This window comes from Choristoneura fumiferana, chromosome 19 (genome assembly GCF_025370935.1).
Source record: "Choristoneura fumiferana chromosome 19, NRCan_CFum_1, whole genome shotgun sequence".
In the NCBI taxonomy this organism is placed as follows: domain Eukaryota; kingdom Metazoa; phylum Arthropoda; class Insecta; order Lepidoptera; family Tortricidae; genus Choristoneura; species Choristoneura fumiferana.
The window spans coordinates 11,769,626-11,786,566 of NC_133490.1; the positions used below are offsets into that span (position 1 = coordinate 11,769,626).

At 36.2% G+C, this 16,941-nt stretch overlaps 2 protein-coding genes across 3 annotated transcripts; both read right to left on the reverse strand.

Annotated features, from left to right (window-relative positions):
* Positions 1-8,053: 8,053 nt before the first annotated feature.
* On the reverse strand, positions 8,054-11,395 carry LOC141438855 (uncharacterized). 2 transcript variants are annotated; one of them, XM_074102885.1, is made up of 3 exons: positions 10,057-11,395; positions 9,049-9,900; positions 8,054-8,506 (listed from the first exon to the last, which is right to left on the reverse strand). In XM_074102885.1, exons 1-2 carry the CDS (start codon positions 10,060-10,062, stop codon positions 9,430-9,432), a joined length of 477 nt encoding a protein of 158 aa, XP_073958986.1. In that variant the 5' UTR covers positions 10,063-11,395; the 3' UTR covers positions 8,054-8,506; positions 9,049-9,429. The 2 variants fall into 2 exon arrangements, with proteins under 2 accessions (XP_073958986.1, XP_073958987.1); XM_074102886.1 differs by having other exon boundaries at positions 8,588-9,900.
* A 228-nt stretch (positions 11,396-11,623) lies between these two features.
* Positions 11,624-14,438, reverse strand: LOC141438853 (uncharacterized). The gene is made up of 3 exons (XM_074102881.1): positions 14,069-14,438; positions 13,028-13,267; positions 11,624-12,402 (listed from the first exon to the last, which is right to left on the reverse strand). The coding sequence occupies exons 1-3, from the start codon at positions 14,220-14,222 to the stop codon at positions 12,197-12,199; spliced, it is 600 nt and encodes a 199-aa protein (XP_073958982.1). The 5' UTR covers positions 14,223-14,438; the 3' UTR covers positions 11,624-12,196.
* Positions 14,439-16,941: the final 2,503 nt, after the last annotated feature.

Below are 16,941 nucleotides of genomic sequence, written 5' to 3' on the forward strand. Positions count from 1 at the left end.
CATCTCCAGTACCTGGTACTTGAATTCTATAGGTCATCATCACTTAATGATGAAATTGGTTTATAATGAATCCCATGACCGCTTTCGACGCTTGTTTGAGTTGATGGTAGAGCAAATAAGTCTAACTCTGACTTAGCACATTCACATGAATGATTATGTAAAAACGACATAGTTTAGATGGAAAAAATATCTTCAAATTTAGATTTTTTTGATGATTTAGATGGTCGTCCTTGTAGTGTTTTACGCTTAATGATGGGCTTTCTCGACTTTCTTATACTTTTATACCCTGAACCACTCATTAATGATTCGATTTTTTCATCAGCTTTCCTTTTCAAATTAGCACTAGCATTTTTAAAACGCGACTTTACAGACTCTTCCATAGGGTGTGAATTCATCATATCTGATAGTAATCCAACACCGGCGTTTAAAGCTTCTTTCCCAACGGTTCGAAATCCACTTGACAACAAAGGCAAAACGGATCTAAATAACCCCCCTAAGAAACTTCCAATTCCATGACCACGTTGATGAGAAACACCTTTATACACTATACCAACCCCAGATCCAGCCTGATTTGAATAATAATGTTGGTACGGGCAAAGACCGTTAACGATTCTTCGACTCATTTTATACGTCTAAAATGCAGTTTAACACACGATGTACCGAACTGGAATGGTACTTTACCGCCGACGCTTGTTCTTATATCTGTTTCAATCGTATCAAACTCTCTGCGCATAACAGGTAAGTAGTGCGCCGGTGAAAATGCATGCATTTTGTATGCTCCATAAATGTACTTCGTTGGATCTAGAGGTATGATTCGTATTAATGATGTCATTACATCACCTACTATCTGCGGTTGGATAATATCTGAATAAATGAAAAGCTGCGATGGCAGCCCCAAGTACAAGTTAATGGGATATTTCCCATTTGGTTTTGTGACTAAATTAGTATTTGGTTCAAAACCTAACTGGAGACTTAATTGCGGTGATGCGATTAGAGATATTACGTCAGCATCCTGACGAGTTGATATTACAAGTTTGGTTATTTCATCGTATCTCAATTTAAAATGATTTCGTAACAATGGGTGGTCATTAAAAGCACTTAAAAAATGATTAACACTATCGTACGTAGTCGCAGGAATATGCGCCTTATATTCTACAATTATATTCGAATCAGTTTTCTTTTTTGAATCAGCACTTTCGTCTAAACGTGTTTTCTTCTTTACGTATAGAATGTTTTCATGTTCTTGTACATTAAACATTGTACATGGATAATGAAACTCAACCAAACCAACGACCCATTCCCCTTCTAACTTAACAGTTTTAGGTAACTTAGTTATGAAGTTGGCTGTTGTGTTTCCAGGAAAATAAGAAATGGAGCTATTGCTCAACAGCGTGAGGTAAAAACTGTCTTCACTCATATTTGTTCTAAATCCGATGCCGGGATCCAACTATTAAATTTGTCAGGATAACCTTTCCACTTGACTAGCACTTCCTTTCTACCTCGAACGCGACGCGATTGTATTATTTTATCTATTTTGTACTTAGTGGAGGGGTCATAAAATACTTTCTGTAGCTCTTTTGAATAAAATGTACCTGTAATTGGTTCACCCTCCAAATCTTTTAAAGTATATACAATCCAAGGAGTTCTCCTAATAATGGAATCAATCACAAATATTTCATCACTCCAATTAGTTTCATAACCTTTTTGAAATACATGTTTATATTTAGTTATTCTAACATGATCACCTATTTGAAGTGAGGGACATTCATTCATATATGTTTTATTTTCCTTTTCTCCATACAAATTTTGCCAAACAGTCATGATATTATCGTAGTTTACTTCGCTTGGTCTCATTTTTATGCTTGAATGGAAACTATGATTATATGAATATATTAAATCTTGTAAGACGTCAACGTATTTGTATGTATTTTTAAACGTAAAGTAACGCCACATTTTCATTTTAAGAGTTCTCTGAAACCTTTCCACTATGCTAGCTTTAATATCAGGATTATTAGTAGTATAATAATTAATATTTCTACTTTTAAAGTACTGTTGTACAGCTTTTGAAACAAACTCTGTACCTTTATCAGATTGAATATGGCGAGGAGTGGCATTAGCTTCTGTAAAAATGCTATCAAAACAGGATTTAACAACTTCAGGTTTTTTACTCTTCATTGCTCGCGCAAAAGCATATTTACTAAACACGTCAATAACACAAAGAATATATTTGTATCCATCATTATATTGAGCATAAGTACGCATATCACTTAGATCAGCTTGCCAGAGTTCATTATAATTAGATAATATGTACCTGTTTCTAGTAAACCTTCTGTGAACAGGTTTATGTAATGTGTACGTTTCCTGAGACTGCAGCCATCTTTTTACTTCCTTTTTACTCATTTTACCTTTCATCTCCTTCGCCAACTTATTGATGCTACTGTATCCGGCAGGATTGGACACATCGTAGTAAATCCTGTGAATATCTAATAGGGGGTCCATCTTTCCCAATCTAATTTCTTTTTTTTCGAATCACGTGTTCTACTAGAAATAGGTGTAGATGCGTTTTCCGCTAATGATGAATTTCTTGCAATTGTAGACGAAAATGGTGTGTCGAGCTCCTTTAATTCCCTCTCTCCAAGAGATTTTTTAAAAAATTCTGCGTTAGTGGGGTTACCTATACAAGATGCAGGCACTCTTATTTCTTTTAAAATTAAGGTGAATTCTTCCCATCCCTTTGGTTTTGTACGTTTAAGAGGTCTAATCACATCGTTTACTAGATCAACAATATTAGTATTTGGGATGGTGTGGTTGTTTAATACAACTTCCCCTCCAGGCTTCCACCAAATTTTTTTTTTATGAAGCATAATGTTATCCAGTAAAGTTTGGTTTTCTGTTTGTAAGATTTCGGTACTCTCTCTATGATATGAGATGGAGTAAATTCCAAAGGATAATGTTGAGTCGGTGTGTCAGGTGGTGGTGGTATCAAGTTCTGGTAAGATCGGATTTAAAGCTGTATCATTATTAACATTTTCCTCCTTTTTTAGCTCTGGGACTAAATCTTTGTGGTCGTTGTTGCGGTGGTCAAATCCATCCGTGACTATAGGTATTTTAAAAGGTTTTCGATCTGCTTCAGCAAAATGCAAAAATCGTTGTAGTGCTTGGGAATACAATGCCCATTTTTCACGATCATCCATTTTACCTTTAAGTATTTTTTGCATCTCCCTATCTAGACGAGATGATGAGTTTTCAGTTAGATTTTCATTGTGTTTAAGTCTTTCAACGAAATCTTGCTCCACTAATAGCATTTTTTTCATATTCTCCATTTTGATTATGTTATAGAGTTAAATAAAGCACTTAAAACTGCGCCTAATATAAGAGGTAGAAAAGCACCGCCCTTTTGAATGATAATGGTTTTTCTAAGTTTTTGTTTTCCCTTTGAAACTAATTTTCGCAATATATTTTTATGTTTATTTAATTTTAATTTTTCTTCTTTTTCCAATGGAATTTTCCCTTTTAAAACATTATAAATACACTCACATATAATGTTTATTTCATCATCATCACAAGCTTTAAGCAATGCTGTGCGATATTTTGGTTTGAGTACTTGCAGCGCTTCTAGTAAATGTTTATATGTGCTCACACTCTCGGACATCATTTAGAACTGACCAAAACCAGTTGACTCTTGCCATATTTAAATCCTTTTTTAGGAATATACACTGTGCAATATTTATCGGATGGAAATATTTTAGTTTTGAAACGACATAAGTCATCAGTATTTTGTTTCAGATCAATCATTAGGTAACCATGAGCATCTTTGGTGGCATCTTTGTAGGCTTCATCTACGAACTTTGAGTTTTCAGGGCAAACTTGTCGTGACAAGTAACGTATTTGAGTTTTGTCTCTAGGATTTTTAAAATATATAATGTAACTTGTGTTTAGCGAGATGTCACGCTGGCCTTTTCCCTGGTGAAATAAATTTTGTGTAATATAAAACACGCTTAAGTTTCTATGATGACTACCTTTCGTGAAAATGTCAACGATCCGTCCATCTGCCTCTCTCATCAAATCATCGATTATAAGAAGTTTAGGTTGCTTCCCGTCGAACATGTTGATATCAGGTATACCCTGACTATAATTTACATTGTCCAGGTTGTACAAAGGTTGCATTTCATCATAACACCAAATTACTTCCGAAAAATCTACGTCGCATATTATTTTACAATCCTTTAAAAAGTTTGTGACAAAGTTTGATTTTCCACAACCACTTGGACCAGCTACTATGGCCGTGAAAGGATGACAAAAGTGAATCATTACTTTATTATGTTATGCAAGGAAATACGTGCTGATTTCAAAAGTTCCTAGTCACAAATGATAGAAATTAAAGTTCATATATGGTTATATAGTTTTCGTTTGGGTTTTTAGGTAAAAAAAGCAAAGAAACAAACATACTATTTTATAAATCTTTTATTGAAACTACCAGCGTTTCGGAAAGACCATCATTGCCAAGAAGAATGCGTAGCAAGAAACTTGGCAGTAATTTTTTCTTCTTTCAAAAAATCTATAGTAGGATACACATTTTTTGTCTTATCAGTAGTGCATGCACAAATATTACAAAACCTTTTTTAATTTTTTTTATATATATGTACAATGAAACCAATTTTTATCGTCTTATCGCTAGTGCATGCGCAACAATTACAAAACCTTATAAGTATATAAGTACAATGAAAATAAATTTTTATATCACTAGTATCATCACATATTGTACAGAAAGTAATATTAAAATTGAATGTTCTTTAATCTATTATGTCCCCAAGCAAGCGTGTCAGTTGAATTTGGCAACAAATATCGTTTCGTGTCGCAGTGTGATAATGATATTTTATTTATTTTTTGAGTAAATATTACATGTTTGATTGATCTGAACCGCATCATTTCACACAACAGTTTTTTACTATTGAATAAACAGTCTTTATAGTCTTCCATACATAATTTTTTGGTAACACATTTATTGACACCTTTTGCTTTTGCTATTATAGTACTTTGTACGTCCATTGCGTACATTTTTGATCGAAGACCAACAAATTCTTTAAAAATTTTGCCGTTATTTTCATCTTTGAAGAATCCCAATTGTTTTTTATTCACTAATGGAAAACCGTATACATTGTCCGGAGGATAGTCAGAGGTATCAAAGTGCGATACCAAATCTGGCTTTATATCAGCGTACAAGTTTTCTGTAAATATCTGATAAACCAGACTGTCCGTGTCTGTATAGAGCAATTTAAGATTGTTTTTGAATTTAGTTTTCATGAAATCATAATGAAAGTTATACATTAACGTTTTTGACAAATCGAGTACGCAAAATCCTAGGTAAATAGGTTTGTTGTACAAAACTTTTGTTTTTTTCAGTTGAACTGCAACCAAATTTTCGGAAAATATAGATAAACTGTGAAATTCTGGTTTTGCAATTAAAGATTCAACACCTTCAGTTTTTCCGCGATTTGTCCAGTGGTTCCGTAATTTTACATTAACTCTTTTATTTACATTTTCCATCGTTTTGCCAAACACGGAATTGTTCATTAACTTAAAGAAGTCCTTTTCAAAATCTGTTTTGGCCATAGAACGCATACGTGTGTTCAAATCTATGTATGGTTTCAACCACGGTTTCTGCTCAAACTTTAAAACTCTATGAATTTTAACTAAACTTAACCCCGATTCTAAGCATTGTTTAAGGTTTCTATAGTGAATGACATAATTTGTTTTGTTATGCAAATTAGGAATCAGCTTTTTGTCTTTAGAGCCGCCTAAACACACATTTTCCGGACAGAATGGTAAATCAGAATGTAAATCATGTAAGTTATTAGGATATTCCAAATCAACTTCCAAAATGTACCCATGTTCAGCGTCATCAGGTACTTTAAAATTTGTATTCACATCCACCCATTCAAACTTGCCTGTGGGAAGACATTGTGACATTGCCCAACCGTACAGATTATTTGCATCGAGATACATCAGAAATGATGATGGCAAAGTTCGATCATATTCAGGCATAAATATATTATTTGCTTTTGCATGTCTGTTACTACATTGGGAAATGCCGCCTCTTATATTATTTGCTATAAAAGTAATTTTGTCGATATCAGTTAGAAGTTCTAAATTGATTTTGGTGTACATTAACATGGCGTCCCAACTTAGACCCGGTGCTGTATAATAATGAGCAGGATCCAATCCATATGTTTCCATACAAACATTTCTAAAATTTTCAAATACATCCGCTAATAACAAAACGTCTGTTTTTAAATAAAGGTTTGAATAGTCTCCCATATTTTGACAATTAAAGTGATTCCATACATCACATGCATGTTGGTAATCATTTTTTGAAATATTGACATCATTTAATGAGCTGTAAAAAGCTTTATATTCGGGAAGGCTAGTTAATTTTAATGATTCTATAGATGTCATATGTTCATATGGGTATACCCCTTTTCTTAATAAACGTTTAAAGTCTTGTTCGCAGGGGAAATTTAGCCGAAGTTCTTGAAACTGTTCAGGTAGTAAATTTTTGGTTAATTTATCAAGACTACTACTCATAAATTTAAAAGAATCAAGAAATTTTAATTTCATAGTACGATTATTATTAATATTTAATTGCTTCGAAAAAGAAATATATTTCTCTTTGTTTTGCGGAATAATTTCTATGTTACCCTCTTCAAATCCCAGTCCATGTACTAGAAAATGGGCGTCATAGTTACTTAAATTGTGTAAAAACACAGGTACAAAATTTGGGGTTCGATATTTCTTAGAACAAGACGGGTGAGCTACTCCTTCAAAAGCACCAGTATGATGGTTGTAAGAAACGAATAATTCACCATTTAAATTATTTTGACAGATGTAGCACGTTTTACTTTGGGCGATGGTTACTTTATCTTGTTCCGTTAAAGGCAAAGGACTTTTTACAAAAGTGTTCTTCTTGCAAATGTTCTCTAAATCTCGTTTAATAAATTTCATGAATGATTCTGCACAATTTTCACCTGTATATGTCCTATATACAGACAAAGTATTATCATATGAACATTTTATATAGTATCCGAAACTATACACCTTATGTTCCTGAATATTAGTTGTCGAAGATTTACTTGGATCGTTTGTGCAAGTATTAATAGGCTTTAAAAATGCTTCGAAATCTGCGTATACAACAAATGGGAGCCTCAATTTACGATCGTAATTATTAAATGATATTTCGCTAGATGGAACTAATTCATTAAACCAGTTTCTTTTGGCTACGTTTTGAGAGGGCAAGTTTGTACAGACGTGGAAACAATCATGATCTTGATGTTTCTGCAAATTTTCACGTGATTTGAAATAAATTAAACATCCATCACAAATAAAGATTGCATGTTCTGATGATGTCATTTGTTTTGATACTAATCTCGAAAGACTTTTTATGTAGCAATAATGTCCGTTAGTACCTTGATTTATGTACAGCAAGTTTAAATGGGTGGCTTTCCTACTTTTTGTTAAGTGTAATGGACCAACTACCTTATTTTGTTTGCTTTCTGAGTCGTACTCCAAACCAAAGACATTAATGCTTAGATTGTTCAGCATTTCAAATTTATGGATATCGTTTATTTTAATTGGGAAAGAAAGATTATCAAATTTTAATTTATTCCTGTGAGATATATATGATGCAACCCTGTTCGCGTTGTTATTAGGTGCATATAACCCTGATAATACAGCCCAACGAAAACACTCATGATCTTTGTTTTGGACGTTTATAATTGCATTTTTGTTCTTTATATCTTTTGGTAAATCTATGTAAGATGAACCACGTAATGGATTGAATTTATTCACATTCATGTCTAAATAGTTTATTTTTGTTAGACTCCACCCGCTGTTTTTTTTCGAAATTGGTTACTTTATTTATAATTTCGTTTGCAAGTAATGAAAATATGTAGTCTTTAGAATCACCTTTGCAAACAACATAATTAAACGTTTGAAAATCGAATGTATTATTTAATTGCTTAGTTTGTTGTGTAAAGTCGGCATGAAGTATAAATTTACCTTTACTACAAAGTGCTCTGCTATGGATTGATCAAATAATGTAAATATTTTGTCTTTAATGTTTTCTAAAAATAATCTCGGTGTTTCTAACGGTTGATTTGCAATTGAATCTGATGCAATTCTGTACGTAACTACCCTATTCCCAAACGCGCTTTCAATTATCTGAACATTTTTAAATTCTCTGCTGATACTTAATACATTATTTTTGTGAGTATTACTTTTTAAATGATTTGTATAATATTTTCGCGATACTGACACATGACACACAGAACATTCAATATTATCATTAATTTCTGTACTCACATTTTGATTTGAAGACGATGCGGTTGACGTAGATGTGAAGCTGGCTGGTGGGTTAGAGCGTATTTTCTTTGCCTTAACTGGAGTCTTTTTGGTCGATTTAGATGACCTTCTTTTTACACCGCATCCTCCTAGTTCAGCTTGCAAAAATCTGTAAAAAATAAATTAATCATTAATATTAATATATATAAACTGTAAAACACACCGAAGGTAAATTTATATGTAAACTAACTCTTTTCATGTTTACAAAGTAAACAGTATGCTTGCATTGGAAATACACCATCAATTACATCAGATGCCTCAGATTCTTCCATGTTATAATTGTGTCCATTGCATGGTGTAAAATATGGAATAAAATCCAGATCTTCTAACCATGTTACCGGTAAAACTTTATTTAAAAACCACATTCGAATGTAACGATGGAATTTACTCAAAATTAGAGATTTGTCTAAACTTGCAACTTCGTTTAGCGATAAGTCCAAATTGAAATACATTTTAAACAAAATTCGTAAAATGCAATCGCCGGCACGGTCACAATGGTTGAAGTGGCAAGGAGACTCGGTTTTTATACCCAAGGGTGCCACCCCTTCCTAAAGTCGCTAACATCAAACAAGTTTCAACGCGACGCTCGTCTTGACAATGCTGTCCAAACATGAAAAAATAGTACAATTATCACAAAAAATAGTAACTTACGTTTTGAAATATTCTTGCTCGACTTTTTCGCATAGCTCGTACAAGTCCTGATCTTCAACTAGTTGGTCAAGTTGTTGATCGAAGAAACTGCAGCTCTGCGTATCCATGAGAATGTTTTTGGAAACGTGGTATTTTAAGTGAGACCGACTTCTATTTATACCAGCCAAGCTCAACCTTAAAGATTACACGCACCGTTTTGCTATTGTATAGCAGGCAAAAATGTTTAGATATGAAACAATACAACAAAATATCGGCGGACTAAGTAAAAGAAAAAAAGGTTTTACATTATTACTTTGCCTCCACAAACGAAACAATGAGAGTGTTTCACAAGAAAAGGATAGTCAGAAGTTAAGCAGGTAACCGAAAGAAATTAAGTAGAAATTATTTTTGATTGTCTAAAACGAAATTAACACAATCACTTTTTGCTGCCAATAGCTTAGTGATGTTGTAGATGACGTCTCTGGTCTGTTGAACGTGTTCATCTTCTTCGGAGTGGGCGTAATATTTAACACGGACTTCGGCATGTTTCCATTGTTCTGTCGGGGGAATGTTCTTAATCTTGTCTATATCATACACCTCGATTTTAATGAGGTGTGATGCGTAAGCTGATTCGTCTTGGTTTGCTTTGATAAAAGCAACACCATCTGCAGTGGCTTGACTAACAGTCGAAGAGTTTTTGGGAACCTTCTTTTTCTTGCGCTTTTCAAAGAATCCGTGAATACTGTTATTAGGTCTTTTGTTCTTGGCGATTGCCCTCTTTACTTTGAAAGCTAATGTTCCTTCGCCGTCATCGCTGAGTTCATCGTGATTCTCTGGATAATAATAGTGCTTAAATGTGTTTTCTTCAGTCAGCTATAACAATGAAAAAAAAAACGATATTTTAAACAATGCTACAAAGTTGAGTTAGATGGTACCTAAGGAAACACAGAGATACATAGTAAAAATTATCAATCAAACAAAAATTAAAACAAACAGGTCCAAATACAATGAAAACAAGAGCTTACTTACATCCATATCAGCAACGAAACACTGCTAGGTATATCAACCAAACACTGAACTTTTTACACTTCGCGACGACTCGCTTCGACCAACGAAACACTGCTAGGTATATCAACCAAACACTGAACTTTTTACACTACGCGACGACTCGCTTGGACGGAGATCTTGTCGTATGAATTCTTTGAGACGATATGAAGCGGAATGGTTTAAACTTCCTTTTATACGCAATGAAATCCTGCAAGTTTAGACTTGTGCATGGCATATTTCCGAGGTGGGTACACACAAAGGATGCCGGTGAACAAAGGAGAGGATCGGACCTTTACAAACCAGCATTTTTTTGTGAAAGGCGGCGCATGGTCAATAGAAACGAAGTAATTAAATTTTAACAATAGAAGACGGTGCACGGTGGGTGGTTTGGTAAAAGGGAAACCATGAATCATTCACTGTGTATGCACTTAGATCCTTCAAGTTCAAACCTGCATTTGGAGATGTCTTAGATGAGAATTTTAAAAGTTTCAACGTGCGTTATAAAGACGCTGATGGCTTATAGTACAAGTTTAAACCAGCATTTTTAAGACTGGCATCGTATGACGAAAAAGACAGGAGTAATTAAATAAAACATTAAGTGTAGGTATAACTCAAAACATAAAGTAAGTATGTATGTATGTGCTTTAACAATATAAGATAACGATTTGTTTGATAAAGTACTAATGAAAAGCATTAATGTGAAGCCGACGCCCACAAACTTTACGAACTTCTTAATTTCAATCTTAATAGTTTACTATTTCTCATATACTCAGCGGCACAAAATTTGGCCCACTCCACATACAAAATTACCTATTATTGCATATATTTGAGGACCAGATTTTTTTGCCGCTCAGTATATATTATATTGCTAAAAGATAGGTTTAGGTTAGGTTAGATTTATGCCATTCCTTAAAGTTACGAAATTGATTTGGAACTTCACACACACCATTGAATTGCTTCGCAGGTTTGAGCAGGTTTCCTCACGATGTTTTCCTCCACCGTAAAACACGTGGTAAATTTCAAATGTAATGCCACAAATGAATTTCGAAAAACTCAAGAGGTGCGGCGAACCCAGGTAGTAAAAGGAAACAAGTGAATGAAAAAAAGGTACGGTAGTCAGGTGAGTGGAACAATAGAGCTAGCGCCAGAGCCGAGAGCAGGTAAAGGGACAATGAGCGCCTATTGTTCGCGCGGCTTGTATTGTTCGCGGGTCGAACCTTTTATGATTAGGTGCTTCGGAGTTGCCATTGTCCCAGAAGTGAAGTACATATGTACAGGAAGGAGTGGGCGGAGCGTTCTCAGACCTCGTCCAATCGCTCCAAGTGGGTGTTTCCTTTTTTTTTTTTTTTTTTTTTTTTTTTTTTTTTAGGATTGGACCCGCCCAAAATCGCCATTTTGGACCAAAAAAAATGATCTGGAGCCGTCGTATCCCACTACTGCTGAGAGGCCATAGTTCAAACCAAAAGAAGAAAGAAAGGTTTGTTTTGGCTCTATAAGTACCACTAAACTAAGAATAAAACTAGCACTAAACTATGTTACTAGGTGACACGGCAGGATACCAAAAAGGGTCTCCACTCAGCATGTGTTGCCGCACATTATGTGCAGCCCACATAAAGTGGTGGCAATCCACACAATTTACCACGAGCTTTACGGCGAAGGAAGACATTGCGAGAATTCCTGCTAAAACCTGCGAAGCAGTGGTGTGTGTAGTTATCAATCCGCACTGGGCCTGCGTGGGAAACATAACCCAAAGCCTCTCATCTTGAGAGCATTCCCAGAATTAGGACGTAAGACTGGAATGATTACAGGTGGTAGGACCTTGTGCAGTCCCGGATTACTACCACCATCTTGCTCGCTAATCCTGCCGTGAAGCAGCACTGTTGTGTTTCGGCGTGGAGAGTAAGACAGCCGGTAAAATAACTGGCACTTAAGGTATCCCATCTTAAGCCTCTAGGTTGGCAACGCATCTGCAATACCCCGGTTTTGCATATGTTTATGGGCGGTGGTGATCTCTTACCATCAGGAGACCCACTTGCTAGTCGAATAAAAAAAATATATGAATAAGACGAATATGCTTGATAGTTTCATAACAACTACCATTAAAATATACCACTTTTAAACCCTACAATATATCCACCTGGAAAATTTTGCTCTTGGCCTGGTTCAGGTAATACGGGCTGAACCTCCTGAGGGTCGAGCCTATGGTGATCAAGAATACATCTATAGGGTCAGCAGGATTCAAGTCCTGGTACGTGGTCTGGTTAATGTCGTCCTTGGATTTCATGCCGCTTATATTGGGCTTGCACTCTTTAGGTTCGCGGAATTCTTCTGCAAAGAAAAAGAGATTTGCTTTAAAAAGTTGACAGTGTGTAGGCTTCTGTAACCACAAGGCATTTTAACCCTTATAGCGCAAGACTGAACGCCAATCTTGTTCAAAATCTATCCAATTAGTCATAAGGTTTTGAATAGATTATAACAGTATGTGAACACTGTTAGTTTTGAGTCTTATGGATTATCAGACGCTCGTATGACTGATTTTGGCTCTTGCCCTATAAAGGGTTAAAATGACTCAAGAAAATTGCAGCAGGTGGCCAGCCTTCAGTAAAACTAAGAGAAGCCAGTTTCCCACGCTGCAAATGTTTTCAAACGGTTAACTTGCCCTGTTTCTTGATCTTAGTTCAAATTTAGCAATTGAAAACACCTTGTAAAGCCTTGTAAACTTTGTTTAAAAGTAGGGTACTCTAAGTTGTTCTAGAAACTTGAAATTAGGTCTGAAGGTATCTTTTATAGCACAATCAAAATCAAGCTTGCTCTCGCTTGTCCCTGTACACTGGCACGATGCCACACTTCTCGACGCTCCTTCATATTGGAACTCTTTAATTAAATACTTGACCAAGATTACGGACTTCTTATGTATATCGCCACATAACAGATAATTGACAAACTCTCTTACCCGGTAACGCATCAGTAAATACATCAGATGTCATAGCAACTTCACAGGTCGTATCCTCATCGATATAGTCCGCGAACTCCTCGTTGTTAGAACTGGAGTCCTTGAAGTAAGGGATCATGAATGACATCTCTTCCTCGTACTTGTAATTGTATGAGCGGTGGGAAGGGTTCCGTAGGCGCTCGCGGATCTTCCGACGCATCATGTCCCGGATGTTGATCCAGCGGGCTTTGCATACTTGGTCTGTAAACGCGTTAATATAATTTGTAAAAGTATGTATAACAAAATATATCGAGGTCTTGTTAGGATGTTCGTAATTTGAAGTTTGTATTATGTTCACTCATCATCATCATCATCTCAGCCGTAGGACGTCCACTCTGGACATAGGTTTTAAACAAAAGGGGGTTGCCAATACTCGCCACGCTTTGCAAGCGGATTGGCGAGCACAGTAATTTGTAAGAGTCCCAAAGACGCTGCTGCCCATCTTCTGTATTATCCCTACGGTTTCTACGGCGCCCACGGGAAGAAAGGGGGAGGCAACATTCTTACGCCGGTATCTGTTCACTCTAATAGTATTTAATAAAAACATTTAAAAAAATCTCAAAGTCATTTTTAACGCAAAGTTGTTCCACAATGTACATTTTTGTAATTGGACATTGTGACACTAATTTGACATAGTCCCAAACTAAGCAAACCTTGTTACTAGGACAGTCACAGCACCAATATCTGACACAACAAGCGTGCATAATATCTGATACGACTCTATTTTTAGTTTCAATATTTTGCACGCTCCGCTTAGCAGATATTAATGCTGGTAAAAACTAGGTAATTCCTTGTAAGTATAACCCTTGAAAAACTGTTCAAAATACATAAGCAGTAAAATTTGAAGACTAGATTTTATTTTTAAGAGCAGTAACGACATTTTACACTATATAATAACCCATTGTAAATAAACGACCGAAGTCTCGCATCGCAATAACTGAATAACACCAAAACAAATGTTCCCTCCCTTTCTAACCTTCCAAAAAACGTGAAACAACTCACCGGATCTGTTCAACGCGTCTCCAATCTTCTGCCAAACGACTTCTCGCGCATCAAAATCCAAATACCTTGGATGTTTGGTGTTATATAAAATGGAATTTTCTTTTACTAAACCCAGCAATTTCAAGTCCAAAGTCTTGTTGAACGGCAACGGCATTTTTGACTTTGACTTTGGTTCCGACTGGCGTGCGGTCTCCGTGACTGTAACGAGACGACTGAGACGGAATGGCAACGTCGCACGAAACGAGCACGACTTGGAGTGTGCGTTGCTGCAGCGGAGCCACTATGGGAAATTATTATTCGATTTTGAATGGTACACCTTTGTCTTCTTGAGATAGGTGTTAGCTGGAAGAAAGGTAGGTGTCTTATTATTTTACCAGATTAAATAAAAATGTAAACAGCAAAAAGATAAATACGTTATTATACTAATCAGTGTTAATATATCAATAAGTACTTACCTTTCAAAAACGCATTTTAAATGGTCTACTCAAACTTGTCTACAGCCTAAGCAAATAAATAACAATCTACACAAAACAAATAGTATAATATTATTATTTACGCGTTATACTTTATGTACGACGTCCAAATTTAAGCCATATTGGCTTCGAACAAAATTCCAAACAAACGTTACGTTAACTTTCATTTTTAACACGCTTTTATCAGGTCAACCTGTATGTAACTAACTATGTAATGGAATCTAAGGTAACTAATTTAACCATCTTCCAAGGGTCGTAGCGTAATGAAAATTGTTAACTCATTTAAATGTTATTTAGCCCAACCAGTTTAACGCACTAACGTGTCCCGCGCTCGTCGCGTGCCCGAGACCGGTACGCGATCGATTCAACCTCGCAACGTGTTTTGTACCACGATCGAAACTAACTAGCGACAGCAACGCTAATACACCTTACATTGCTTGCTAAGCGCGCTTGCTTTAACATACAAGCCTTTGGTAGCCCGCAATGTACCCAAATACTGAGAATTAGGTTGTCCCGAACTTTATTATGTGTTTACTACCACGATCGAACTCCACTAGTGGCAACAATGTTTAATTTAAATGTGGCACTTACATTGCTTTCTATTTACGTAAAGACTGTCTTTGAATGCTTTATCAACACGCAAGGGAGATTAAAATTGTTGTAGCATGTTTCGATTCAAAAGTAAATGAGTACAAAAGTGTGGTTTTAAAATTTTAATGACGCGTTTGGTTAAATAAGGCTTAGATTAGAACGCATTTTATTTTTGAACTCGTATCTTCTTGCTTTTGTTAGTAGAAGTTGATGTATTTGAAGTAAGGATAAGTTTATTAGTAATCAGTTAAAAATAACAATAAGTAGGAATTATGAGTTTTCGATAATGTGTGTTTGCATACATTGTGTCGATACAGGCTGATTCTGAGGGTTTATCAGAATCCCAGCCAGGGGCGGCCCTTACCAACTTAGCGTTTCGTAGAACACTAATTAGTGTAATTAGTGAGGTTATAGTATCCTTTTGTGTGATGATGATGAGTGATAATGCGAGTCAATAAATAACACTGCCGATTGATAATAACCTAACCAAAAAAAAGTTGGAAAACCCCCGACTTTGTCACTTCAAAGTTCAATATCTCAAAAACGGCTGTACCGATTTTGATAAAACATGTCTAAGAACCATCGCTAGAAAACTTGCTATCAAATAAAAAAAACCGCATTGGAATGGAATCCGTCTTAAGAGCTATGGTGCCACAGACAGACAGACAGACACACGTAGCGGTCAAACTTATAACACCCCTCTTTTGGCGTCGGGGGTTAATAAAAACAAAAATACTTAATTACCTACCCTATTGAGGTTTTTGCCCGATTCTTCTCAAGTGAGGACATACATAGGTACCTATTTTTCACTACAAAACAAAAACGTGAAAGTTTTACATAATTGTAGTGGTAAATGAGCTGTTTACTTTGCCTACAATTACTCCCGGTAAATCCCGGTCACGTCTTCAGAACTTTTTTTTTATACAATATAGGCTTGCGTTTGGCCACAATCACGCCTGATGGAAAGCGAGGATGAGGCCTGCGATGGAGCACGCTTGCCTAGTAAATGCTCAATCACCCTGGACTTGAAAGCGACCAAATTGTAGTGTTCAGGAAACACAGTCGCAGGCAGGGAATTCCACTCTTTTGCTGTGCGGTTGATGAAGGAAGACCCTGCATAACTGGTATTGTTACAAGTATTATACAGAATGTAACGTACTTTTCATCACACTTGCTCGTAAACAGTGTCGTAACATGCAGGCTACCTTGGTTGCAACCCCCAAATAAAACCCTCGACCTTAATGTGCTTGTCATGAAACCCGTGGTCGGTATGAGTCTTTGCGCGTACACATTGTCTTGTCATGAAGCCCAAGGTCGGTAAATGAGTCTTTGCGCGTACACTTCTTGTCATGAAGCCGTCAGTCTTGCGTACCATTGTCTTGTCGGCAAGGTCGTCAGTGCCCGTACTTATGCTGCTGCGCCGTGCCGGTGCGCGCGCTCCTGCTGCAGGACTACATGGACCACATGCACACGCACGTTGCGGCGTGTGCTGCGGGAGGGGGAGGGGAGGGCGACGCTGCCAAGAGCACAGCCTAAGATATCGCCCATATTTGGAAGAATTTATTTTTTTCTTACAAATATAAAATTTTACTTGCAAATGTGTTGAAAAACATTGTATGTCGCACGGGCGGTACTAGAATTACGAACATCGACTCATTAAAGCCCTCAGTCTTCGACTTCGGGCTTCTAATAGACTCTCATTCGTAATGCCTTATTTACCGCCCTTAAGACACAATGTACTATATGTGTTCACTCATTGATAAGTGCAAGTCTAATTACGTGACTCTGACTTAGTTCGAGATAAAAATG

Excerpts from the sequence above, each read along its gene's own strand:
- LOC141438853 (XM_074102881.1), bottom strand. The coding sequence starts at position 14,222 with ATGCCGTTGCCGTTCAACAAGACTTTGGACTTGAAATTGCTGGGTTTA. Across the intron at positions 13,268-14,068 it reads AGACGCGTTGAACAGATCCG|ACCAAGTATGCAAAGCCCGC; the intron begins GTGAGTTGTTTC and ends ACGCGTTTACAG. Across the intron at positions 12,403-13,027 it reads ATTTACTGATGCGTTACCGG|AAGAATTCCGCGAACCTAAA; the intron begins GTAAGAGAGTTT and ends TTTTCTTTGCAG.